Source organism: Vulpes vulpes, chromosome 13 (assembly GCF_048418805.1).
Source record: "Vulpes vulpes isolate BD-2025 chromosome 13, VulVul3, whole genome shotgun sequence".
NCBI classification, from domain to species: domain Eukaryota; kingdom Metazoa; phylum Chordata; class Mammalia; order Carnivora; family Canidae; genus Vulpes; species Vulpes vulpes.
The window spans coordinates 86,026,043-86,048,713 of NC_132792.1; the positions used below are offsets into that span (position 1 = coordinate 86,026,043).

At 38.3% G+C, this 22,671-nt stretch overlaps 1 protein-coding gene across 16 annotated transcripts in view; it reads right to left on the reverse strand.

Moving 5' to 3' along the window:
* The window catches only part of PTPRM (protein tyrosine phosphatase receptor type M), a 777,617-nt gene that overhangs the window by 263,340 nt on the left and 491,606 nt on the right, over nucleotides 1-22,671 (reverse strand). For all 16 annotated transcript variants that reach the window (XM_072734918.1, XM_072734917.1, XM_072734916.1 and 13 more), the window contains one exon: nucleotides 21,840-21,942. In XM_072734918.1, the coding sequence (XP_072591019.1) occupies nucleotides 21,840-21,942 (103 nt within the window). The remainder of the gene's footprint in view (nucleotides 1-21,839; nucleotides 21,943-22,671) is intronic.

Genomic DNA, 22,671 nt, shown 5'->3' on the forward strand with positions numbered 1-22,671 from the left:
TGCTCTTGTGAATGCCGAATGTGCACTCAGTGAAATCACCTATTTCTGGGAATACAACTACTTAGCACATTCCATTACAGGAATGCAATGCAGCAGCTGCTGCCCAGTCTATAATTCTGTCCAAATAAAAATCAACTGCTGTAGGACATCAGAATGACTACAGTACAATGATAAAGCAAATTCCGAGTATGATGTAAAGTTAAATAAATAAAAACCAGAAATACTTCCTAACCTCCTAACATCAGACCTGATATTATTGGTTATGTAAGACATTCCCCCAAATCTGGTAGAAATCTCACTGTGTGATGGATATGACACAAAAGGATGTATTTAGGAAGAATCATCCTCTATAGAAGACAAGGAACACATATTGAGATAAAGTGGACTTTAATTTCTTGCCCCCTTCTTCCTGACTTCCTACATATATGGTTAAATGTGACAATTTTAAAATATATCTGCAAATTCTGATACTTTTCCCATCAGGAATGGGGCTGGCCAACCTCAATGACAACATACAACCAACAGAATGTAACAGTGGGACAATGGATAACTCTCAAGGCGCTGGTCAGAGGAGGCCATGCATCTTCAGCCTGGCTCCCCAGGAAGCTTTCTAAAAGAAAAAGCCAGCCACCACATACGTGGTCCAATGACTCTGAACCTGCCATACTGAAGAGGTCACATGCAGGTGCTCTGCTCTGCAGTCCCAATGAGCTCCCAGCCAACAACTGGCATCACTGATAGCCATGTGCGTGGGGCATTGTGGAAGGCCACATGACTGACCTTCAGCTGATGGCTGACCTAAGACCCCAAGCTGGGACTGCCCAGCAAAGGCTTTGCTGCCCACATAATCACAGCAGAATAGAAATGTTATTTTCAACTGATGAGTTTGGAGTAGTTGGATATGCAGCAAATATTAAACAGAAGGTCAGGCCATAGAATAGCTAGAGTAAGGGATCAAGGTCAAAGTAAAAGATAGCACCACGTGGGGCAGCTGGGTGGCTCAGTTGGTGAAGCATCCGTCTTCAGCTCAGGTAATGATCCCGGGGTCCTGGGATCAAGCCCTTCGTTGGGCTCCCTGCTCAGTTGAGATTCTGCTTCTCCCTCCGCCACTCCCCCTGCTTGTGCTCTCTCTGTCTTGCTCTCTCTCAAATAAATAAAAATAAAATCTTAAAAAAAAGCACAGTGCAGACAACAGCTGATTGATGGAGAAGTCTAACATAGTATGCCACTAAATAGAAACAGCACTAAGAAAATGTGACTATTCTCTTGAAATGCCTTTTGTAGGGGTTGGGGGGAGAGGGGCATGTGCATTGATCTATGCTCTAATCCTAATTCTGCTAACAATTGGGGTTTTAGATTTTATCTATTTACTTATTTATTTATTCAATTATTTATTTATTTGAGAGAGAGTGTACATGAGCTGGGGTAGGGGCAGAGGGACAGAAAATCTCAAGCTGAATCTATGCTGTGCAGAGAGCCCAACGTGGGGCTCAATCCCATGACCCTGAGATCATGACCTGAGCCAAGACCATGAGTTGGATGCTTAACTGACTGTGCCACCCAGTTGCCCCTCAAAAAAAAAAACAAAGAAGCTATAGATGGTACTTTTACCTTTGCCCACAATTCATACTCCTATCTCTCTGCAAGTCATTAATAATTTCCAGGGAGGGAGCTCCTGGATCTGCAGTGAGGCCAGTGCCCGGCTGGTATCCTCTCTAGCTCTCAGTCCTAACCAGAAACTATTGCCAGTGGTACCAGGATAGTAATCACTCATTTTTCATTTCCAGATCCTCCAGATGAAATAGTAGCACAACCACTTCTAGGCTGTCCAATCCCACCATCTTGAATTCTCCTATTACAAACACCTTGTCCTCTATTACTTCACCCTGGCCTGGACCCAAGTTTGTTATTTAAATGCTGTTCTCCCCAACACACAGAAATCTTTTGTGACTCTCAGCAGATGACCCAACCTCACAAAAAGATTGAGACCCTTTTATGAACCTTTTATCAGGGGCTTATGATCTGTTCCCCCATTTTGATGTACTCTTGCTCTGATCCACACTCATAAAAATATATTTTTTTTGTAAAGACTAGTACTCATTTGTGTCTATTTATCAGTATTTTTAAAAACCTCACAAGTTCCTAGAGGAAAGGTCTATGATTTAGTCATCTCTATCTCAGCACAATTAAAATGAAGTCAGCCATAAGGTACATATTTTTGAAAGCATAATATAATCCAAAAGTAACTTCCATTTTATATACATTATATGTAGTGGCAGGGAAGAAATACAGTGGTGATCACAAATATGCTCTGCTTAACTAAAATTTAATACTAGGTTTATTTTGTATTCATTTCTTGAATACTCAAGAGCAAAGAGAAGAAATGATCAAGAAACAGGTTTCATGATGATAAGATGCTGGTTAGATTGTAAGTTTATGCAAGATAACCCACGATTACATAAAGAGCCCTGAGAGAATCAAAAGCTGCCTCTCTGTTTTTCTACCCTCTTCCCACACCTTCATCTCTTACCTCCCATCCATCTTTTCTCCAACTTTGGTAGTATGTGCGCTGTGTTGTGTGTATATTTACTCACTTATTAAGAAATGTTTTTGAGCACGTACTATGTATCAGGCATTGCCCTATCTTAACAATACAGTATTTGACATTATCTAATGAAAGAAAATTTTGTTTTGTGATTTAAATACGATCTATGTGAATATGGGGAAAGGAAATTAATTTTTCCAAGCAGAAATTTTGTGAGGATTAGATGAAAAATTGAGAATTAAATGATCATTTAGAGGGCCCCCATTTGAGCCAGCTGGTATGTTATACACTTTGCTCCACTCCAGATATATTACTTTTTAAATGGCTACCATCTACTCATCTTCAGATATATTAAAGGAAGAACTAAGTTGACTAGAGCAATTTCAAACCCAAAATGTCTTTTCATCCCTGCTCCACAAGAGAAATTAGATTTGCAAGCATCCAGACCTCAAATCTATTTGCTCTTTAATAATTTAAGCACTGAAAGGTCAAGCAGCTCTTTTCCATTCCCCTTTATCAACGTCCAAGCGCTAATGAAAAATAGCTAAATCCTATCTGCTGCCCAATTGCCACACATTGCTGTCTTCCGGATGGAAATTAACGCATTATTGGCACCTAGGTCAATGGCACCTTAACAGAACTCTCTGACACATTTCTCATTGGTGCAAATAACATCACTTCGCTAGTGAATTTCATAAAATCTGCCCAACCACAATTGCAGTCTCAAAAAGCAGCTTTGAAAATCGTACTCTCTGAATGGTTTTTCTAAAAAGATGATTAAAAAGAGCAAGTTCTTGAGGATGGAAAACCAAGCAGAAGTTTCTAGCTTAGTGAGCTGAATTAAAATTCTATTATCCTTTTAATGTATTACTCATGCTCCCTTTGTTTATTAAAGTTACACCACCCTATCCTGATTCCACCAATATTCTGGAATTTAAAGTAACATAAAATCTTCCTACGGCATTTGCAATATGAAGGCACAATCCATAGTGAAGATGAATCTGCCAAAAATGTGACATCACTATATCATTACTTTCTTATGGAATGAAATTTAATTTAAAATTTAATTTATGCGAGGCTTTCCTACAGCAAAACTCTAAGGCTTTTACAAGGAGAATAAGAAATCTGCATTTATATAGGCTAGCACATGAAGTATAACTTAGAAAAGAACATCGGAACATCTTTCATGTACTCTGTTAAACCTGAAAGTTCAAATGTGATGAGATACTTTTTTTTTTTCTCTAACTTTGAAGACATTGAGGGGAAGCCTGCTGCAGAGTTGAAATTGACTCTAAAATTTTGGTCTTAATTCATTTCAAGATTAAACCCTTAGTTGTAAGTTCATTTTTCTTATCCACTTATTCTATTTCTTATCAGCATATAATACTGGAGGGTTATCCAACCAGATAGCAGGACAGGGGGTAAGGAGGAGGGGGGAGAGGGAGAGAAGTTAATGATCCATTTCATTGTTGCTTTGGCTAATCCTTTAAAGTCTACACTTCTGATCATTCAAGGACTTAGAATATTGTTCATCTCATGGTACCTAAGAGTGCTTTTTAGTTTGATTTGCAATTTTTGGTAAAACTATTCTATATGCATAAAGAAAGAATAAAGGCTGGTATTTCTATCTTCCTGAAGATTATTTTTGGGAGGGAGGTGATAGAAAATGAAAGTATAAATTAGATGCAAAGCGTGTAAAAATGTGTAATTAAAGTTTATTGCCATGCAACAGCACAGAATTTATTTTCTTCCTGTTCTTGGTATGGTCTTTCCCTTTTCCTAAACCTGTCAGCACTTACTGAAATGACACCCCAATCATTCAAACAACCCAGTACAACTTAACTAAGCTTTAAAAATACTGTTGCCTTTAAAAATACTGCCACCAGGGATAAAAGGTCAGTTCAATATGTTCAACATGTTGATCATCATGACTAGGATTCTTCAGAGTCCTTCATGTATCACTAGCACTGAGAGTTGTGGACCTAATACAGTTCTGTTCATTAAGTCACAAATGACGACTGATAACTAGTTTTACACAGATAGTGGGCAATGGGTAACACACCGCACAGCATAAATAGATATGGGGTGGGGGTTGGTGTGAATATTTTATGTTAGCAACTTTAATTTCTCTTTGTCCTGCTCTGTTCTAGATAAGACTGGCCATAAATCGCTTTGGAATATTTTGTGGGACACCACAAATATATTTTATGTTCTCTCAGCCATAATTCATCACAAGGAGCTTGCCTAGCATCTGTAAGTTACTGGTGTTCAGTGTGTGTTGGTGCCCATGCGTGTGTGCCTGCATGTGCGTGTGCATGGGCAAGCATGCCTGAGCATGCAGTCCAATACCCTGCTGCTCAGCTAGTTAGTGATAAAATCTGATATAATAAAATATTAATTACAGCTGAAAGGTTGGGTGAGAAATATTAAGTCAATTACAGTTCCATATCGTGAACAAAGGGCAGGAAGAAAAAAATCCTTTAGTTATGGAGGTTTGGGATAATAAAAGAACAACTAAAACATTAGACTCAGGCTAAGAAACTCTGTAAAAGGCCACCTGTTATTAATCTTCACAACAGACACCAAATTTCAAGTAAATTAGTCTTAGATGGAACCTCTTTAAGAATGATTTCTCCCCATTTTAACAAATGAAGACATTTTCCTTTGCAGATTTCATTTCACTTAAGCTAATCATAATTTAATCATCACAATTTCATAACAAACACAAGACTGTAAAAATTATAATTTAAGGTCAGCTACTATTATTCAAGTATGTTTTCTTAAATAGCACTAGTGATTTGAATAAGAATGGAAATCAAATACCATCAAAGCTACACTAACTGTTTTCATTACTCCATGTCTGTGTTATATTCAACTCAGAGTCTTTTGGTCCCTAACAGGAACAATACTGCAGACTAGGTGAGCTGGAATATAAATGCTACCATCCAAAAGGAAGGCAGGTGAACCAAACAGGGGTGCCGTTGAGAGACCACTGAACTCAGAGTCATCATACACAGGCAACTGGGTCCAGCTATACCACTAAATCATCTACCAACCAGTAAGGTCCTTTCAAGATCTAATATTTTATAACTCCTGGCACAAGACCAGGCAAGTCTCTACATCAGTACATGAGAAGAAAATTATTTCATTCCTGTAACCTCCCTCCTCCCTTTCTAAGCATTGTGCCAGGCATAGGGGAAGAAAAAGAGGAGGAATCAGGTACAGACTGTCCCTGTCCTTGAGAAAACCAGCCTAAGAGTACTAGAAATAGGTGGCTCAAACGGAGAACTACTGTGATGAGAACCTAAAATGGGTTTGTACAAAGTGTAGGGGAATGCAGGGGAGGAGTGACAAATGTTTATGCCAGTCTCTGATAGCATCAGTTAATTGAGGACATCCGGGCTGGACCTAGTGTCTAAACATTACCACCAGTAATACCCGAAGACTGCTGTACTGCCTAAGGCCACCAGCTTTCTTTTTTCTTTCTTTCTTTTTTTAAATTCTATTTATTTATTCATGAGAGACACAAAGAGAGGCAGCACACAGACAGAGGGAGAAGCAGGCTCCCTGTGGGGAGCCCGATGTGGGACTTGATCCCAGGACCTTGGGATCACGACCTGAGCTAAAGGCAGATGCTCAACCACTGAGCCACCCAGGCGCCCCGGACCACCAGCTTTCTCTCCAAATTAGAAATAAAGGCATGACAACAAACAAAAGAGCTAATGTCTTTAGATTGCCTATATAGTCCCCGTTCTCTCCAGCCACTTGTGCTAACACAACCCCACCAAAGCTCCAATAAGCTTTAACATCATACTCACTAATGACTGCTTGTGACAGCTTCCAAGAAGCCCTAAGGACCCTTTATCAATAGTACAGAAGACTGAAGGTAATGGGTTATGCCCCAGGTCAGATACATCCGGAAGTTCCAGCAGGCATGCCCCAAGAGCAACCCCAAAGTGGCAGGGTTTCCCTCACAATTTTGATACTGCCAGCTCCTGGTAAAACTGCATTAGAAAGTATGACAAGCAGGGCTCTCTGTCTTGACCCCCACAGCCACCCGTGATGTCCAAGGTGAGGCCCGAGAACCCAGCTGCCTCTGCTCTCTGTGGGCAGGTGGGGAAAGAAGCCTACCCACACCCAGTCCTGGGCTCTGCTCTGCTCTACCTGTCTCCGAATCACTGTCAGACAAATCTGGAACTACTCTTTCTGTCTTATATAGTCAATCCTCAGGTTACAAGATCCATAATTTCTCAATTTCAGTATTTCAAATGATATCCATGGTTTTTTAAAAATTTATTTAATTTTTTTTTTGATATCCATGTTAATCATTAAGGTCACATCAAAACACTTCAGCTGTGTTTTGGGGGTGAGGGTTTTTGCAGAGTTTGGCCCCAAGGGCCATTTCCAGCTGTCCCCCGTCCACGGACAGCCTCTCTGCTCTCCGGAAGGCTGGCTGCCATTCCCTAAGCATGGGGACCTGTGCTTGCTGATGCACCTACCTACTGTGGAGGCCCTGGTAATAAGACCGGAGCTCTGCTTTAATACATAGAATGCTTCAGAGGAGATTATTTTGAAGAGAAGAAAACTTGAAAAATAGGGGAAAGAAAGCTATGAACTATATTTTCATGCACAAAAGCAAGTTTGAAACGGAGTTTGAGGGAAAGTTAAATTAAGTTTCATTGTATAAATGCTCAAATACATCTACTCTATTATTATTATCTTCCCCTGCCATTTTTAAAGCTTCTTTTCAAGGGTTCTTGAAGAACAAACTTAGTTTCCAAAATGAATTTTCAAAGAGATGACTGACATTGTCATCATAGAAGCAACATTAATAAAAAAATGATCTTTGTTTCTTGGCAGTAAAGGAATCCAGAGTATTATTTTTTTAATACAATAAAATTCACCTAAAATCAGGTGGGGTAAGGATGGTGGTGGTGGTAATAAAAGATTTAGTACCTTTTGTTAACACACACCGTTGCAATTCAGCTATAATAAGTAATAAAAAATCGAAGCCAATATAGTAATATAAAATTGAAATTTTGCCACTGAATGACATTTTGGTCTTTGATTCTGTATATCCCAATGAAAAAAGGAAAAAATTTAGGTTGGAAGTCAGATATTTAGAGCTCTTTTCCTTAAACAATTTTAGCACCAGATAGAATCTTTCAAAAGGTTTGAACACTGACAAAAGATCATTTAGCCCACCAAATTTATGATGCTCCTGCAGTTCACATTTCTTCAAGAAATAAGAGGGAGCAATTAAAAAACCACTATAAGCATTTCAAAAGAGCTGGTATCTTTTTTCTTGATTCTCTGGAGACTATTAAGGATGGAGAAACGAAAAAGAACATACATGTCAACAAAGAAAGACTGATTAATTTGATTAAAACAATCTAGCACACTAAACACATTTGTTTAATCCAAGTCCTTCAAGTACTCAAAACTGTAAAGCTAAACATTAAATAAATTGTAATGGGAGTTGGGCTTCACCAAAAAAAAGAGAAAAAAAAGTTGGTTTCAAAATAATAATGAAGAAAACAACAAGAAAAATAATCCCTTCTAACCTCTAAGAAGTAACAGTAATAAACCCCAAAGATTCCAATGACCATAATCTAAAAATCAAAGGTGCAATTAACATGTTTTCTAAATGCTAGGAGAGACAATGAAGAGAAGATATTAGTTTGTGATGTGGCCCATGTCTGCAAAGGAAGGTGTAACCAGGTGGGTTCTGGAGAGAGTCTACTGGGAAGAGGTCTGCGGGCTGAGGAGGGAGGGAGACACTCCTGGGAGGAAGCACATGTCTGATGTGCACCTGTCATCACTGGTCACATGATGCTGCACAGGCCTAGTGTTGTTGTTCACCTCGCTGGGTCCCAGGACCTCTTGTGCAGAAGGATGCTGGCATCTGATGAGGATGTCTGCTCTTGACAGTTAGAAATCCTCTCATAAAGGTCTGAGCATCGGCCTGGCACATGATAGCTTTTCAATCCAAGTCACAATGATCATTCATTTTTTATTATCAAAATTATTACTCCTGTATGACAAACTGCTCAGATCATAACTGAGGTTCAGGAGTATTCTGGGAGTACCTGGAAGGTTTCCTAAGACATGGACAGAAGAAAAGGAGCCATCACATCATCTAGTTATTGTTACTGTCATCATTATAGGCCAGAATAGTGTCAATACTAAATAAGAAAAGCTTTCCTAGTTGAGCAGAAAGTATTTGTGTTAGATACTGAGTGCTTTGATGTCATTAATTCTCTCAGCTGTCCTCTGAGGTAGATTATTACTCATCCCTTACTGAGAGGAATGGGACTCAAAAAAGTTACAAGACTTGCCCAAGTTTCAGTGCAAACAGGTATCAGGATTTAAACCCACAACCATCAAACTGCACGAGATGATTGGCTGCACTGCTTATGATTCTGAATACTTTTGCATCTTCTTTCCCAGGAAAGAGCTGTTATTTGCAGCTACTCCAACCAACAGTGGTTGACGGAACAAAAGGTCTTCCAAAACTGATGATTTTATGAGATGAACATACAGTATTAATACTACACACACACACAGTTCTTACAACTTCCATAAAATTATTTTCAAAATAAGGGTTACCTTTATTTATTTATTTTTTCTTTTTATTGGAATTCAATTTGCCAACATTTAGCATAACACCCAGTGCTCAACCCATCAAGTGCCTCCCTCAGTGCCCGTCACTCAGTCACCCCAACCCCCTGCCCACCTCCCCTTCCATCACCCCTTGTTAGTTTCCCAGAGTTAGGAGTCTCTTATGGTTTGTCACCTTCTCTGATATTTCCCACTCATTTTCCCTCCTTTCCCCTTTATTCCCTTTCACTATTTTTATATTCATGGGTTACCTTTAGAACATAGATCCTACTTGTTATTTTTTTAAGATTTTACTTATTGATTTAGAGAGAAAAAGAGAGTGCGAGCAGGGGCAGAGGGAAAGAGAGAGAGAATCTCAAGCAGATGTTGCATTGAGCATGGAGCCTAATGCAGGGTACAATCTTCAACTCTGAGATCATGACCTGAGTTGAAACCAAGAGTTGGAGGCTTAACTACCTGAGCCACCCATGCACCTCTAAAACATAGATCCTATTTAAGTGATAATCACAGTATGTGGGCATAAATATTAAATAATAGTGATGATTAGAAATCTGAAGTTTATTATCAAAAACAGGGAATAAAATAATAAATCCAAACTATAGCAATCTAACCAACATACTTTATTAAGCAAATCCTGATATGATAGTTTTACCCTTTTTGAGCACTTCAGTGAAAGAGCTTTCACCTGAATTAATCTTCATGATAAGGCTGTGAGATAGGTGGTATGTACTGGACTCCAGTTTTAAAACTGAAGAAAGGCTCAAAGTTCACAGGATGGCCTAAGGTCACAAACCCAAGGCTTCTGGTCCAGGCTAAGTGTTTTTTTAATTAGATGAAGTCCTATGAATGATTTACATTGGAGACACCAGATTTTACTAAGTAAAACTGTAGTCATTTGGAGAAAACTCAGTGTACCATATAGAAGCACCTGCGAGCCACCTCTCACCCAATAGCCCCTGTGATTGGTGGGGGCCATGGACAGAAGCACTCATCTAGGCGACCTGTTAACTTTCTGCCAGGAAGCCTCATGAGTCAATTTTCCTTCTTCTGTGGCCCTGCCCTGGTAGATTGACCCAATGTGCAAATGCAATCATATTTCTACCCCATTAAAAATCCTACAGTCCTGGGGCACCTAGGTGGCTCAGTGGTTGAGCATCTGCCTTCGGCTCAAGTAGTGATCCTAGGGTCCTGGGATCAAGTTCCGCATCAGGCTCCTGCAGGGAGCCTGCTTCTCCCTCTGCCTGTGTCTCTGCCTCTTTGTGTCTCTCATGAATAAATAAATAAAGTCTTTTAAAATATCCCACAGTCCCATCATTTGTGTGTGTTAGGGGTAGTGGGTGGGCAGAGGATGAAGAAAGAAAATTCCATGCTAAAAACACATCAACTGCAACTGGCATATTCTCAGTGCTGAGAATTTACGTCTTTTTAACTGGGGTAAGGACTGAAGGGGAGGCTGACCCAGGAAATTACTGGATGATACACACTGTCCATGTTAGTCTGGATATATCCTGAGGGCAATGGAGAAACCCTGATGTAATATGAAGCAGGAGAACGAAAGATCCCTGCAGCCACACTGTGCAGCGGTGACTGGAGAGCCAAGAAAGATAAAAGTATGAACTATAGCAGTGATGGGAGGATGGAAAGTAAAGGAGAAAAGGGGGGGTGTCTGAGATCTAAAGAGATGAGAGGTAGGTTAGCTTCCAAAGGAGTCAGTACAGATGTGCAAGCGTATAGGGACCTTCCTGAGGGAATCTGTATTTGCAGTAATAGCTTATTTGAAGTTGATTTTCTGAAATTCTCTTCTAATTAAAAAAAATAACAAATTGATTCAAGGGTAAAGGTAGGGTCTTCTTTCATGCTTCTATCCTATATGGATGGGACATGGTATTTAACTTTTATTTAAGGATTAAAATATAAATTCGAAATCCTTCTTGTTCCCGATACATCCAACTAGTTAAAAGGAGATTTCTGTCCTTCAATTCCTTATCTATAAAAGTTTTCATGATAATTACTTTTGCTCACAAGAAAAAGATGAGGTTCAATCCAATAAACATTTATTGCACACTTAATTAGGTTTGAGGTACTGAATGATATTCAGGAACTAAATTATGAAAATCATTTTGTGATCATTTTGCAGTTCCTATCACATTTACATACACTTTACATAATGATTAGCCTAGGAAAATGCTCACTTTCAGCATTAAATGCACAAATCTAATTAATACTCCTGAGTGCTGGTCAAACCTCATTTACTATGTGTGTGTTTCTAATTGTATTTACTAAGATGACCACTGTTTACATCTCTTTACTTTCTCTTCTCCTAGGCTTTTCTCCAGGTTGTCCCTCTCTTGGGTGGACCTACACCTGCGTCCAGCCCCTCACTGGCCACTTCCTAATTCTCTTTCGTGTTTCAGCCTAAATAGCATATCCTGATCCCTGGTTGAGATTTTGTCCTCGATCTGATGCTCTTGGAGCACTCTGGACTCTTCTATCCAGCTTGATCACCATCTTAGCACAGTTACTTGAACATAAAAGTGCTCAGTAGATGGGGCACCAGGGCGGCTCAGTCGGTTGGGTGTCTGCCTTTGGCTAAGGTCATAATCCCAGGTCCTGGGATCAAACCTCTCACCAGGGAGCCTGCTTCTCCCTCTCCCTCTGCCTGCTGCCCCCCATCTCATGCTTTCTCTCTTTCTCTCTCTTTCTGTCAAACAAACAAACAAATAAATAAATCTTTTTTAAAGAGTGCTCAGTAGATATTTGGTGAACGAATGAAGAATGAATGAACAATAGCCAAATGTCAACTGTGAAATTTCCTATGGCACTCTGCATTGTTACAAAGGGTGAGCATTTTAACTGGATACTAATAATTGCAGAGAGCTCTTACTGCTTCTCACTGAGCAGAAAACACTTGCACTGAGACTGGTCAGGGAAACACCTTCAGGTTAAAGCAGAGAAATGGAATCACTGGACAGAGAGAACCACACAGAAGCCATGGGGTGATATGGAAAAATGCACATTGTTCCCTATGGTTCTGCTACCAAACAGGCTGACGAGCTGAGTATTAATTAAGTAGCTGAAAACCAAAGACAGCTGACCATCAAGCATCATATAATAATACATTTAATAAAATTATTTCTGATGAAACAGAAGGCATGTCAGAATTTTTATGTGCTTTAGTATTATCACCCTTAACAATTTCATTGAACATATTTCTAAGTGCTGGCTGATGAACTGCTCTGCTGAAGAGGATGACGGAAAACCACATTCATGATATGGCTATGCACACCCCCACAATATGATTAAGTGTTGTCACAGCCAGAAAGTGGTCAGATCCTCTCTGTGTGGCTCCTCAGCTCTGAAAGCTTGTGGCTCTAAGTAGCACACTGGGTTGACTTGCCCTATCTGCTCCTTACGTGACTTGATCAGCCTCTTAGAATTTGGGATCTTTTCTCTCATATCATATATGATTTTAGCACTTTAAAACATAAGAGTGAGGCATCTGTAGTTAAAATCAATTAGTCTCTGTCAAAATTTCCAAGATCTTTGCTCCCAGAAGCTATTAGTTTTAGCTCAGAATGCCTCTAGAATTCATCCCTTAAATTCCCTGGAATCAATAACTGTGATTAGGAAGACCAGCAGCTCCTGAGAGCGAAGGGCATAGCAGCTTGGAGATTCATAACGAAGGTGATGCAGTGTTCAGTTCAAGGCATTTGTAACCTTCTGGTGCTCTGGGTTTACAACTAAGACTACTCGTAAATGATTCTACTGTTGACATTCACAGATGGTCCAGATAGATGGGGTAAAGCAGCATGTGACTTTCTCTATTGTCAGTGGAAAATGAGACCAACCTGTATGTCTACCTCTGTCACCTGGATGGATGGTTTCTGGGAGGCTGGTCAGTCTGGTCAGGGAATGCATAGGACTACATGCTCCCACCTCCAGAGAGATAGTCATGCATAACTTTTGGCTTCCACTGTACATGATACACAAAGGCTATCATGTAATCTGTAGTTCCAATCTCAGACACCTAGTTTTTCAGAGATAACCATGGATTCTTTAGGGCACAGTAGAAAGGAGATATAGTATGATCAAACACTTGGGTCTTCCCTGGTCCCAGCCAAGAATTAGCCCCAATCATCCACTAAGCATACTGGTGCTCAGAGAAGCCTTAGCACTTGGCTTTCAGGAGGCTAAGACAACATTGTGTCCATTCAACAGGCACTGCATACACAACCCAGTACAAATTATAATCATTACAAAAGCACCTAGCACAAGGGCATGACAAAGGGGTTAGGGTGATGTAATAAAAGGAAGGTAGAGAAAAGCAAAAAAGAGACAGATCCAGAAGCTTCTCAGCAAGAGGGACTAATAGTACCACATTTCTACTGCTTATGAAAATTGAGATTTTAAAAATACTCATACAATTAGTAATTTCCAATAAATTACTAGATAGAGAGTCACTGCTAGGATAGGCTTTCAGTTTCTAGTGTTCTAGTGTCCACATTAACAATACTCTAAACAGTTAATATCATCAATTGCTTGGGTTAGTCAAAACATTTTTCCCCTCTAAAAAGTACTAAGTGGTTTTGATTCCTTTAAATCCTGTCTCTAATAAAAAAAATTAGTATGTGACACTTACAAGATCTCTTCCCCTCATGCCTAAAGGTTAGCTATGTCTTAACTGGACCCAGTGAAAAGGAACAGTGGGAAGGCTCAGTATTCCCACCAGCTGCCATTCCTCTGAAGCTCTTCCCATGCCCTGTCCCATCCATGCCCCACTGCAGGGCTGATCTTCCTCAAAGATTTTTCCTTGCCTAGAGCTCCTGAGTGATCTACTCTCTGCCTAAAGACTACATCTCTACTACTTAGCATGGGGCACAAGGCTGCTCATTCTAGCCCTGAGCTCCCTTGGAGCCCCCCACTCACTCTACTTCTAACATGCTTCTCATTCTCAGATCAGACCAACTTGCTCAGTTCTCTCTGCCCTTTTGGAACTCATCACTCTTACCCATTTATTCCCTGCCATACACCTAACCTCCCCAGCAAATACTTCCCTATACATCTCTTGGACAATATCCATCGCAAGATTCAGCTGCTTGGCTTGGGAGGTGCTCTTCTTAAGTCTCACCTGACCTTCCTGTGTACAACCCCTTCCCTTGGACTCTCTGTGCCAGTCCTCATCCCTGCAATAGGGTACCAGATAACACGCTGGTCACTTGCACTTAAATTGCTAACTCCTGAAGAAGAGAGCCCATGACAGTCTCTGCAGTGTTCCCAGGACTCAAAACAGTGCCAGAAACCTAGTTAGTACTTAATAACTATAATCCTAACAACCCCCTGTGAAAAGGTCATATTACCTTGCTCTGCAAAGATGAAGGGCCAGAGGTTTAGAGATGTTAAGGGATGAATAACAGTCACAGAGCTAGTTGTTGAGAGAACTGGGACTTGAAATTAGGTTTATTTTAACTTCAGACTATGTTCTTTTTCTATATCCTGGGGCTCGTTTTAAAAGTTAGGTCCATAATTGATGTAACCCATAAAACAGAGTAATTATTTGAGTATTACTCTATCTTCCCTAGAATATGCCAAAGGAGGAAAGAGTGAGTCTGCCTGCCTTGCCTAAAAGGCTATGCATGACACCTGACACTATCTTGTGTCTTTGTCTACAATGATCTTGATTATTGACAGATTCAATAGTTTCTAATTAATTTAAAGCAAAGCACTGTTTATTTTTTTTAAGATTTTATTTATTTATTCATGAGAGACAGAGAGAGAGAGAGAGAGAGAGAGAGAGAGAGAGAGAGAGAGGCAGAGACACAGGCAGAGGGAGAAGCAGGCTCCATGCAGGGAGCCCAACGTGGGACTCGATCCTGGGTCTCCAGAATCACATCCTGGGCTGAAGGCGGCACTAAACCACTGAGCCACCCGGGCTGCCCAGCAAAGCACTGTTTAGATAGGGAAATGATACACTGATTTATAGTAGGCTAACTTAAAATTATATTACTTTAAATTTATATTACAGGATGTTTGGATCTTAAAGCCAGCTCTGCATTGTGAGGTTTTACACTATAGTTTTCCTTTCTCAGAATAATACTGTCATTCCAACAATAAAATAAAATGATGGCATAAACTTTTGGGGAATAAGTAATAAAAAATAATTTGCCAACCACTACTTAACTGGTTCCTCTGACCCAAGATCAAATTCTTGGAGAAAACTGTTCTGATTAAAAAGATAATTTATAGAATCTAGAGAATAAATTCTAACACAATCATAATGATTAAATGACCATAAAATTGTACTTGAATCACAAGTAAATATATAGATATATATACACGTATATATATGTGTGTGTGTATGTGTTATATCTATACATATATACGTTTATATGTATATATACGTATATATATATATCTATATATATACTTGTGATTCAAGTACAATCTTATGGTCATTTAATTGACATATATATATGCATATATATAGATATATATATATACATATTTTTAAAGAAATGGTTAGAAGAATTAGATTCTTCAAAGGTGAACAGAACATTAGACTTCTTCGAGCCAACCAAGTTCTGTGTCTCACCGACTCTCCACTACATCATCTTATGAATTTCACTTTCAGGATGGTTATAAACAGAAAATCGGTTTCCTTTTGTTCTACAGTTTAGTTTATTTGGTAGAGATGACCATAACCATCATTAGCTAATGATTCAGGAGATAACAGGGAAACATCTAACCTTTTTAAAGAGCTGTACTACAGAATGGGGGCAGGGAAGAGTTCATTACCATTTTTTAATATCAATTTCTAAAAACTTGCAAATGCAGAAACATATAGGAAACAGATGCAATCAAATTTCAAAATGTAGTAGAGATACTAGAATTTACTGAATTCTGTTATTTATTATTTTATTGATACACCTTTGTTAAATCCTTAATTTAGTTTTCATGTAAGATTAAGTTTTTTTGTGATATCATATTTAAAAAATATATATATAAAACGCGACAAACAAAGGAAAAGCTAGAGGACCAGAGTTAGTCCTATGAAGAAAAGAAAAACAACACAAACCACTTACTGACACTGTTTGAAAGTGCTACCATAAGAAAAAACACTCATACAGCAGTTAGTGGATGTAAAATATGGTTTGGAGTATTTTTTTTAAACAAACAAACAAACAAAAAACCCTACCTCTTTTAATCCTTAGAAGAACCTCACAATGTTGATTTGCTCAAAGGCTCCTTGCATATTCAGAAGAGAATGGGATGCCCAAGCTGGTGGTATTCAGGGAATGAAAATGTCTTTCCTTGGATGTACTGATGGCAGATAATCAAATGGATTGCCGTTGCCTTAAAATAACTTTTTAAAAATTAATATCTGGTCCATACTTCCTAATCTAAAGCTTCCTAAACCATAATGAATTATATGCCAACAAGTGTAATTTCTACAGGAAAATTATAATGATCTCTTTCCTTGCTTTTACTGTTAAAAGATCTGTTTCACTGTCCCATCTGAGGTGGTAGTTTTCATAGATCCTCAACATTCTCCTGCTGAATCCCTTTAATAAGAACTTCTGGGTCCAAGCTGATGACCACAAAAAGAACAAATTCCATTTTCCATACAGCTCCAGAATCAAATCAAACATTTTTAGGAAGTATAACAAATTCTCTTAAGATAAATACAATTGCTTTACTGACTATTTATCCTCAATGGAATAGAAAACCTGTCCTTAACCTTGGTCTAAGAATATAGCAGAGAGTTTTCAAAGGACAAAGAGCTCAGTTATGAGAAAAAAAAATCGTATCCTTTAATACACGTTTAATTTTATATCTGACTTGCTACAAAATAATATTTAATTAGTAGTTTGGGCAAATCAGGAAATAGAAGTGAACAATGATGGTTTCAGATCCATCCACGTTTTGTTGACTGCCTACCTAAGGCAAACAGACTCAGGCAAAAGTGACAAAAAGGAGTAAATGAAAACAGCATACATTTGTCAAGTCTACCATGGTAATGAATTCAAGGTGAAATCTATTTAATAAAAATCTAAACATATTACATAAAAATAAATAAATTCTTGATTTATATATGAAACTGAAGTTTTTATATGGTACAAGGCTTTTCTTTTTAAATCAAAAGTATTTTGGATGAATAAAACATTTATGCCTGCCTTTTCCTAACAGAAAATATTCCCTGTCTCATTTGAAATTTTACTTTTCAGGAACATGCTTTTTAATAAAATAAGGCAAAATATTTCTTCCATCCCTTCTTTATAGCCTCATCTCTTCCTCATTCATGATGTAGTGAAGTTCCGATTTGTTTTTAGATTGTGGCCCTGATTCTCAGCAACCGAACTATTTGCCAATTGCTTTTTAAATATAACTATTGAGGAAGCGTTCATTGTGAAGACAACCATAGTGTAAGAAGTTACCAATGACAGGAAAAGCTCGGTGTTAAAAATAATTAGGACTGCCTTTGTTAGAAGAACAAGGTGGCTGCCATCCATTAAAAGTCTATTCACACATTTGGGCAACAGTTGTAATGTTTTGGTTGTTGACTGTGATTGGTGCCCACCTCCCATCCCTGTGGACAGGCAATTTAATAGATGTTTTCCCCCACTCGGTAGTTTCTCCTGAATGAATGAATCAAAGAATGAGTACTTAAAATGGTAATTTTCTAACATTTCACTGAAATGAATATCAGAATGTTTAATTAACATATTCAAGCACTGAGTTTTAATTAAGAAGACATATAGCTCCAAAACATTTACAAATAAATGGAAACAACAATGCCTAAGGAACAAAAATGAGAGTCATTTGAAAACACCATCACCTAAAGGCTCAACAGTGTGATGGAGTCTCGTGCTGTAGACCATTAGAACGTATAAAACATCCTTAATGAGGGACACTGCCCACAGTACAAGTGTAAAATCACAGAGAGAATTTTTGTTAGTGGAAGAAAAGCACAGAGTTTGTGGAAAATTCATTCTTTGTTTAGAGCTGCTATTTTACTGGCAATTACAAGGATTTTCTCTGTTGGATTGTGTCTGTGTGTAATGAACAGTGGAAAGGAGAAAAGAGAGAAATGAGGTGATTCTAAAGGAATAAAAGAAAATTAATCTTTCTCTTGTCTTATTAAAGAAAAAAAAATCGAATCCATGGACAGTAAAATTCTGTCCTAAGTGCTAGCTTACTAGCCAGAATGATGGAATTTGTGTTCTTCCTGGCCATCTCAGGATTTAAATAATTTTATGTGACAGAGCTGATGTGTTGATCAATAAAAAGACAACAATTGTTTACATTGAGAGTTTAGTGCAATTTTAAGAATCTGCATTAAGCAATGCTAAGTGTTTTGTAGTGAAATCAATGCAGAACCACCTTACTTCATGAAGTACATAAATGAAGCAGGACTGAGATTTTAAGCCTAATGATTATGGATTAAAGAAAAATCAAATCAATTGAAAGAATTGGCTTTGGAAATCACACAATGACAGTATTTTTGAGCATATAATACTGTGCAAAATCCAGGAAAGGAAGCAGATGTTCACTTCCATTTCCCTCCTTCTTCTAGTATTTATCTTATCATTTGGGAAAAGCTTTCTTGTATTGCAGTTTGATTACATGTGCATTCTGCAAATTTCCAGATGTGTTCAAATGTTTTAATCTATATTATGGCTTTATATTTTAGGCCCCTATGATTCCCTAATCAGAGTTCTTATTTCTCTAAACATTAAATGAAACCGAAAATTTTAATATACCTCATTTAGTTTGAGAGTATTATGGACATTTTTTCCAAACTAGTCTTTCTAGACATATTGGTCTTGCATATACTCAATAGATAATAAGCCCTATTATGTTGTATTGTAATACCAAATCCCTTGATAAGAACATTCACTTTCTGCAAAAACCAAAACACAATAATAGAAAACAACTTTTTGACAGCTGGGGTCAAGATAGTTTCCATTCTCAAATTTATGCCAATAAAATTTACCCATTTAAGATAAGTATCCTTCTAGTTAAGGTGGTATCTGTGGTGGGTCTGCCTGCAATACTTTCTGAATATGTCCCAGAAGAACTGATCTGGATTCTAGCATAGATTTAGATAATGAACATAGTACATTTATTGATTTCAAGATGCTAATAGTGTGGCTCTAAGAAGGTATAATAAAGACAGAACGAAAAGCAACTCTGGCAAATTCAAGGAATGTTTAGCCAATAATAAGATAATGTTTAATCAAAGTGGAGCAATAGTGAGTTTGGAAATAAGGCATCACGACAGCTGTGAAGGAAGCTGTGATAACATAAACTGAAACCTTAGCAGAGTTAGAGGCTGGCCTTCAAGAAATGATGTGGTGAAGCTGTGTATTTTGGACACTCTGACAAGCATTTGAAAGAGTATTTTTATAACATCAGAATAAAAAGCCCAAGGATATCCATAATTAAATAACCAGTAAGTCTCCAGTCTCCAAAAACTGGAAAGTTTTGAAAAGAAAACAACAAGACGATGCCTTTGAAAGGCATACTTAGAAAATATCAATCGTAGTTTGTTTTTTTATTTTATTTTTATTTATTTATTCATGATATATATGTATATATGTGTGTATATATATATATATATATATATATATATATATATATATAGAGAGAGAGAGAGAGAGAGAGAGAGAGAGAGAGGCAGAGACACAGGAGAAGGAAGAGAAGCAGGCTCCATGCAGGGAGCCCGACGCAGGACTCGATCCCAGGACTCCAGGATCGCGCCCTGGGCCAAAGGCAGGCACCAAACCGCTGAACCACCCAGGGATCCCCTCAATCGTAGTTTGGAATGCAAGAAGCACTTTAAAAAAATAAGGAAAGGAGAACTGGGGAGGGAGATGATGTCGATTGCTCAAAGGAATATTATTTGAAAACTCAGACTTGGAAAGATCTAGACACAGACAAGGATGAAAATCCGACTGAAAGAGTGTGAAGGAAAGAGGCAAAAAGATCAGAAAATGAAAAGGAGTTTATATGGGAATAAAGTAGAACAGGGACTAACCCATTGTTTTGGAGAAATGGTTAGGATTTCAGATTCCTTCCGTTTGGAGGTGAGTGGTCTGTACCCTTTCTTTTTTTTTTTTTTTGGTCTGTACCCTTTCATTTGATCGTGATGCTTCTGCCCGAGAACCCTGACTCCCATCCTAACAGCTCACATTGCTGAGTCTAGGCGACTCTTAAATTGGTCACAAGAAAATGATGCTCTGGCCATGGTCAGAGCATCAATTTTCATTTAATAATACTTCAGCTTTCTGGACTGAAAAAAGTCTGACGGAAGGCCACAGATACACTCATTAGATCTTGGCCAGCCATCTAATGAGTATGTGTCTGGGGTCATGCGGATTAGGGCAACCCCCGGGTGCTGCATACAGGTCACCCCAAAGGGGCGAGGTAGTGTCAGTGGATACATATCTTAAATTTGGAATAAAGCTTTTACATATATCATAGTCTTCTCATGGAGTGCACTTATGAATGGCCATCCTAAATCCCTTAGATGAAAGTCTCTTACTACTATGTCGAGTAAGTCAATAGAGTGAACTAAAAATTGTCTCCTTAAATTTTGTAGATTTTTCAACTAAAAATTCCTGTGATTCCACCCTAACTTGACCTTACTATCAACTAATGCTGTTGTTTTTACTTCTAACTATGTGAAATGAAACTTGTACATATTTTATCAGGTACAAAGAAGTCCAACTGATTATCCTATGATACTGTCGTGAAAACATGATCAAATAGAGCCAAGTTTCAAAAGGTTAATGAAGTAAAATTCTAAACAAGAAATATAGAAAAAAATATAGCCTTAAATGGGAATGAAAATGTTTCCTCAGAGCATGCTATTCAAAATAAGAGGTTATTCTGAAGGGAATCTATTCTTATAGCACAGAATATCTAAATCCCTCTGAAACAAGTAGAAATTTCATTTATATAGATTAATGAGCTTATGACAAGTTCATACTCAAGAGTTATTCAGGCATTCCTTTGCTCCTTTCTAGGAAGAATAAATTTATTTTATTCATTCACCGTAGAAGTTACACTTCGTAATTTCTTAGCTACATAAATCATCATGGAATGAGAAATGGGGCCTACATGTTGGTAATAAACTTAAATATGTTCAAATGAAGACTTCACAGTGCTCCTTCCAATCGTCTGTTTCTTAAAAAAAAAAAAAAAAGTAAATATATACCACATAGTCATCAGAGAAATAAGCCAATTTCCCAAAAGTTAACTGACTTAAAAGCCCAGGTAAACAAACAAACAAACAAGCAAAACCTGAAGGTCCATTTAAAGAATAGAGCTCAGGATAAAAATAGCATCTGCCCCTGGGTAACTAAATTGCAGCAAGCAATTACTTTTTAGGAGTAAAGCCACCTCTCTCAACAGACTAAGGCATTCGTTCCTTATCTTCAAAGAACAACCCACTTGCATCAGAATCAAACTCTACACAATACTTGATCACCCCACATCAAAGCACTTTCCCTTTCCTGAGTCATTTCTTTTAATTAGAGCTCATAAAAATATGGGTTTACAGGCTGACTGAGGTTCATAGCAGATCCCTAGAAAACACAGCCAAGAAATGAATCAATTTTGATTTTAGGGTCTAATCTCTCTAGAGCCAGTCCACCCCTCCTCTACTCGGTACCTGACAGGCGCGCCTCGGCTGTGGGCAGGTTTCAGCATGACTGTCACTGTATTGTCCGTTTGATTCAAGGGGGTCTCAAGTTCATAAGCCGGCATAGACGGTGCTGGGGGAAAAATGTGTGAGATGGGAGACTCATTATTTCTGGTTGATCTTTTCAAATCAAATGGTGAGTTCCATTTGCGGAGAACATGAAAAACACAGTGAGCTTAAATTGCAGCTATGAACCGACCACGGGCAGCCTTTGTGTATACACCCTACACAGACTATCAGGAACCACCGCTAAAACCAGTATATGTCGACTTCTTTGATTTGAAGCTGGGAGAGAGAATGAGGGGGCTCCTGAGGTGTTAGTAACATTGTGTCTCTTGATTTGCATTCTTGCTAAATGGGTGTAGGTTAGCTTGAGAAAATATATCAAGTCAGATACTTATAATTTGCAGACTTATTGGTAGGTATGCTTTTCTTTAAAAATAACTTTAAATGCATATTTAAGAAATAATCACTAATATCATAAAATGGAACATTACAGCTCTCACATCTAAGTCAATAAGGAAAACTTGTGTGGACCACAGATCCATCTAAGGATCTGAAGAGGCCTTTAGGTGCCTGTAGAAGGCTTGTTGAAATTAGTGACCACCGGCGGGCTCTCAGAGAGAGCAGGAAGGTGGAAAAGATAAAGGAATTGGAGCAAGAAAGGCTTGAGTTTGATTTTTGTTGTTTTGTTTTAATCAGCCTAAGAGCTTAGGCACATGAATTGTCTCTGGAGCTTCAATTTACTCTTCTTTCAAAATAGGAGAAATTATCCCCTAGGGTTATTATGGGAATTCAAAGA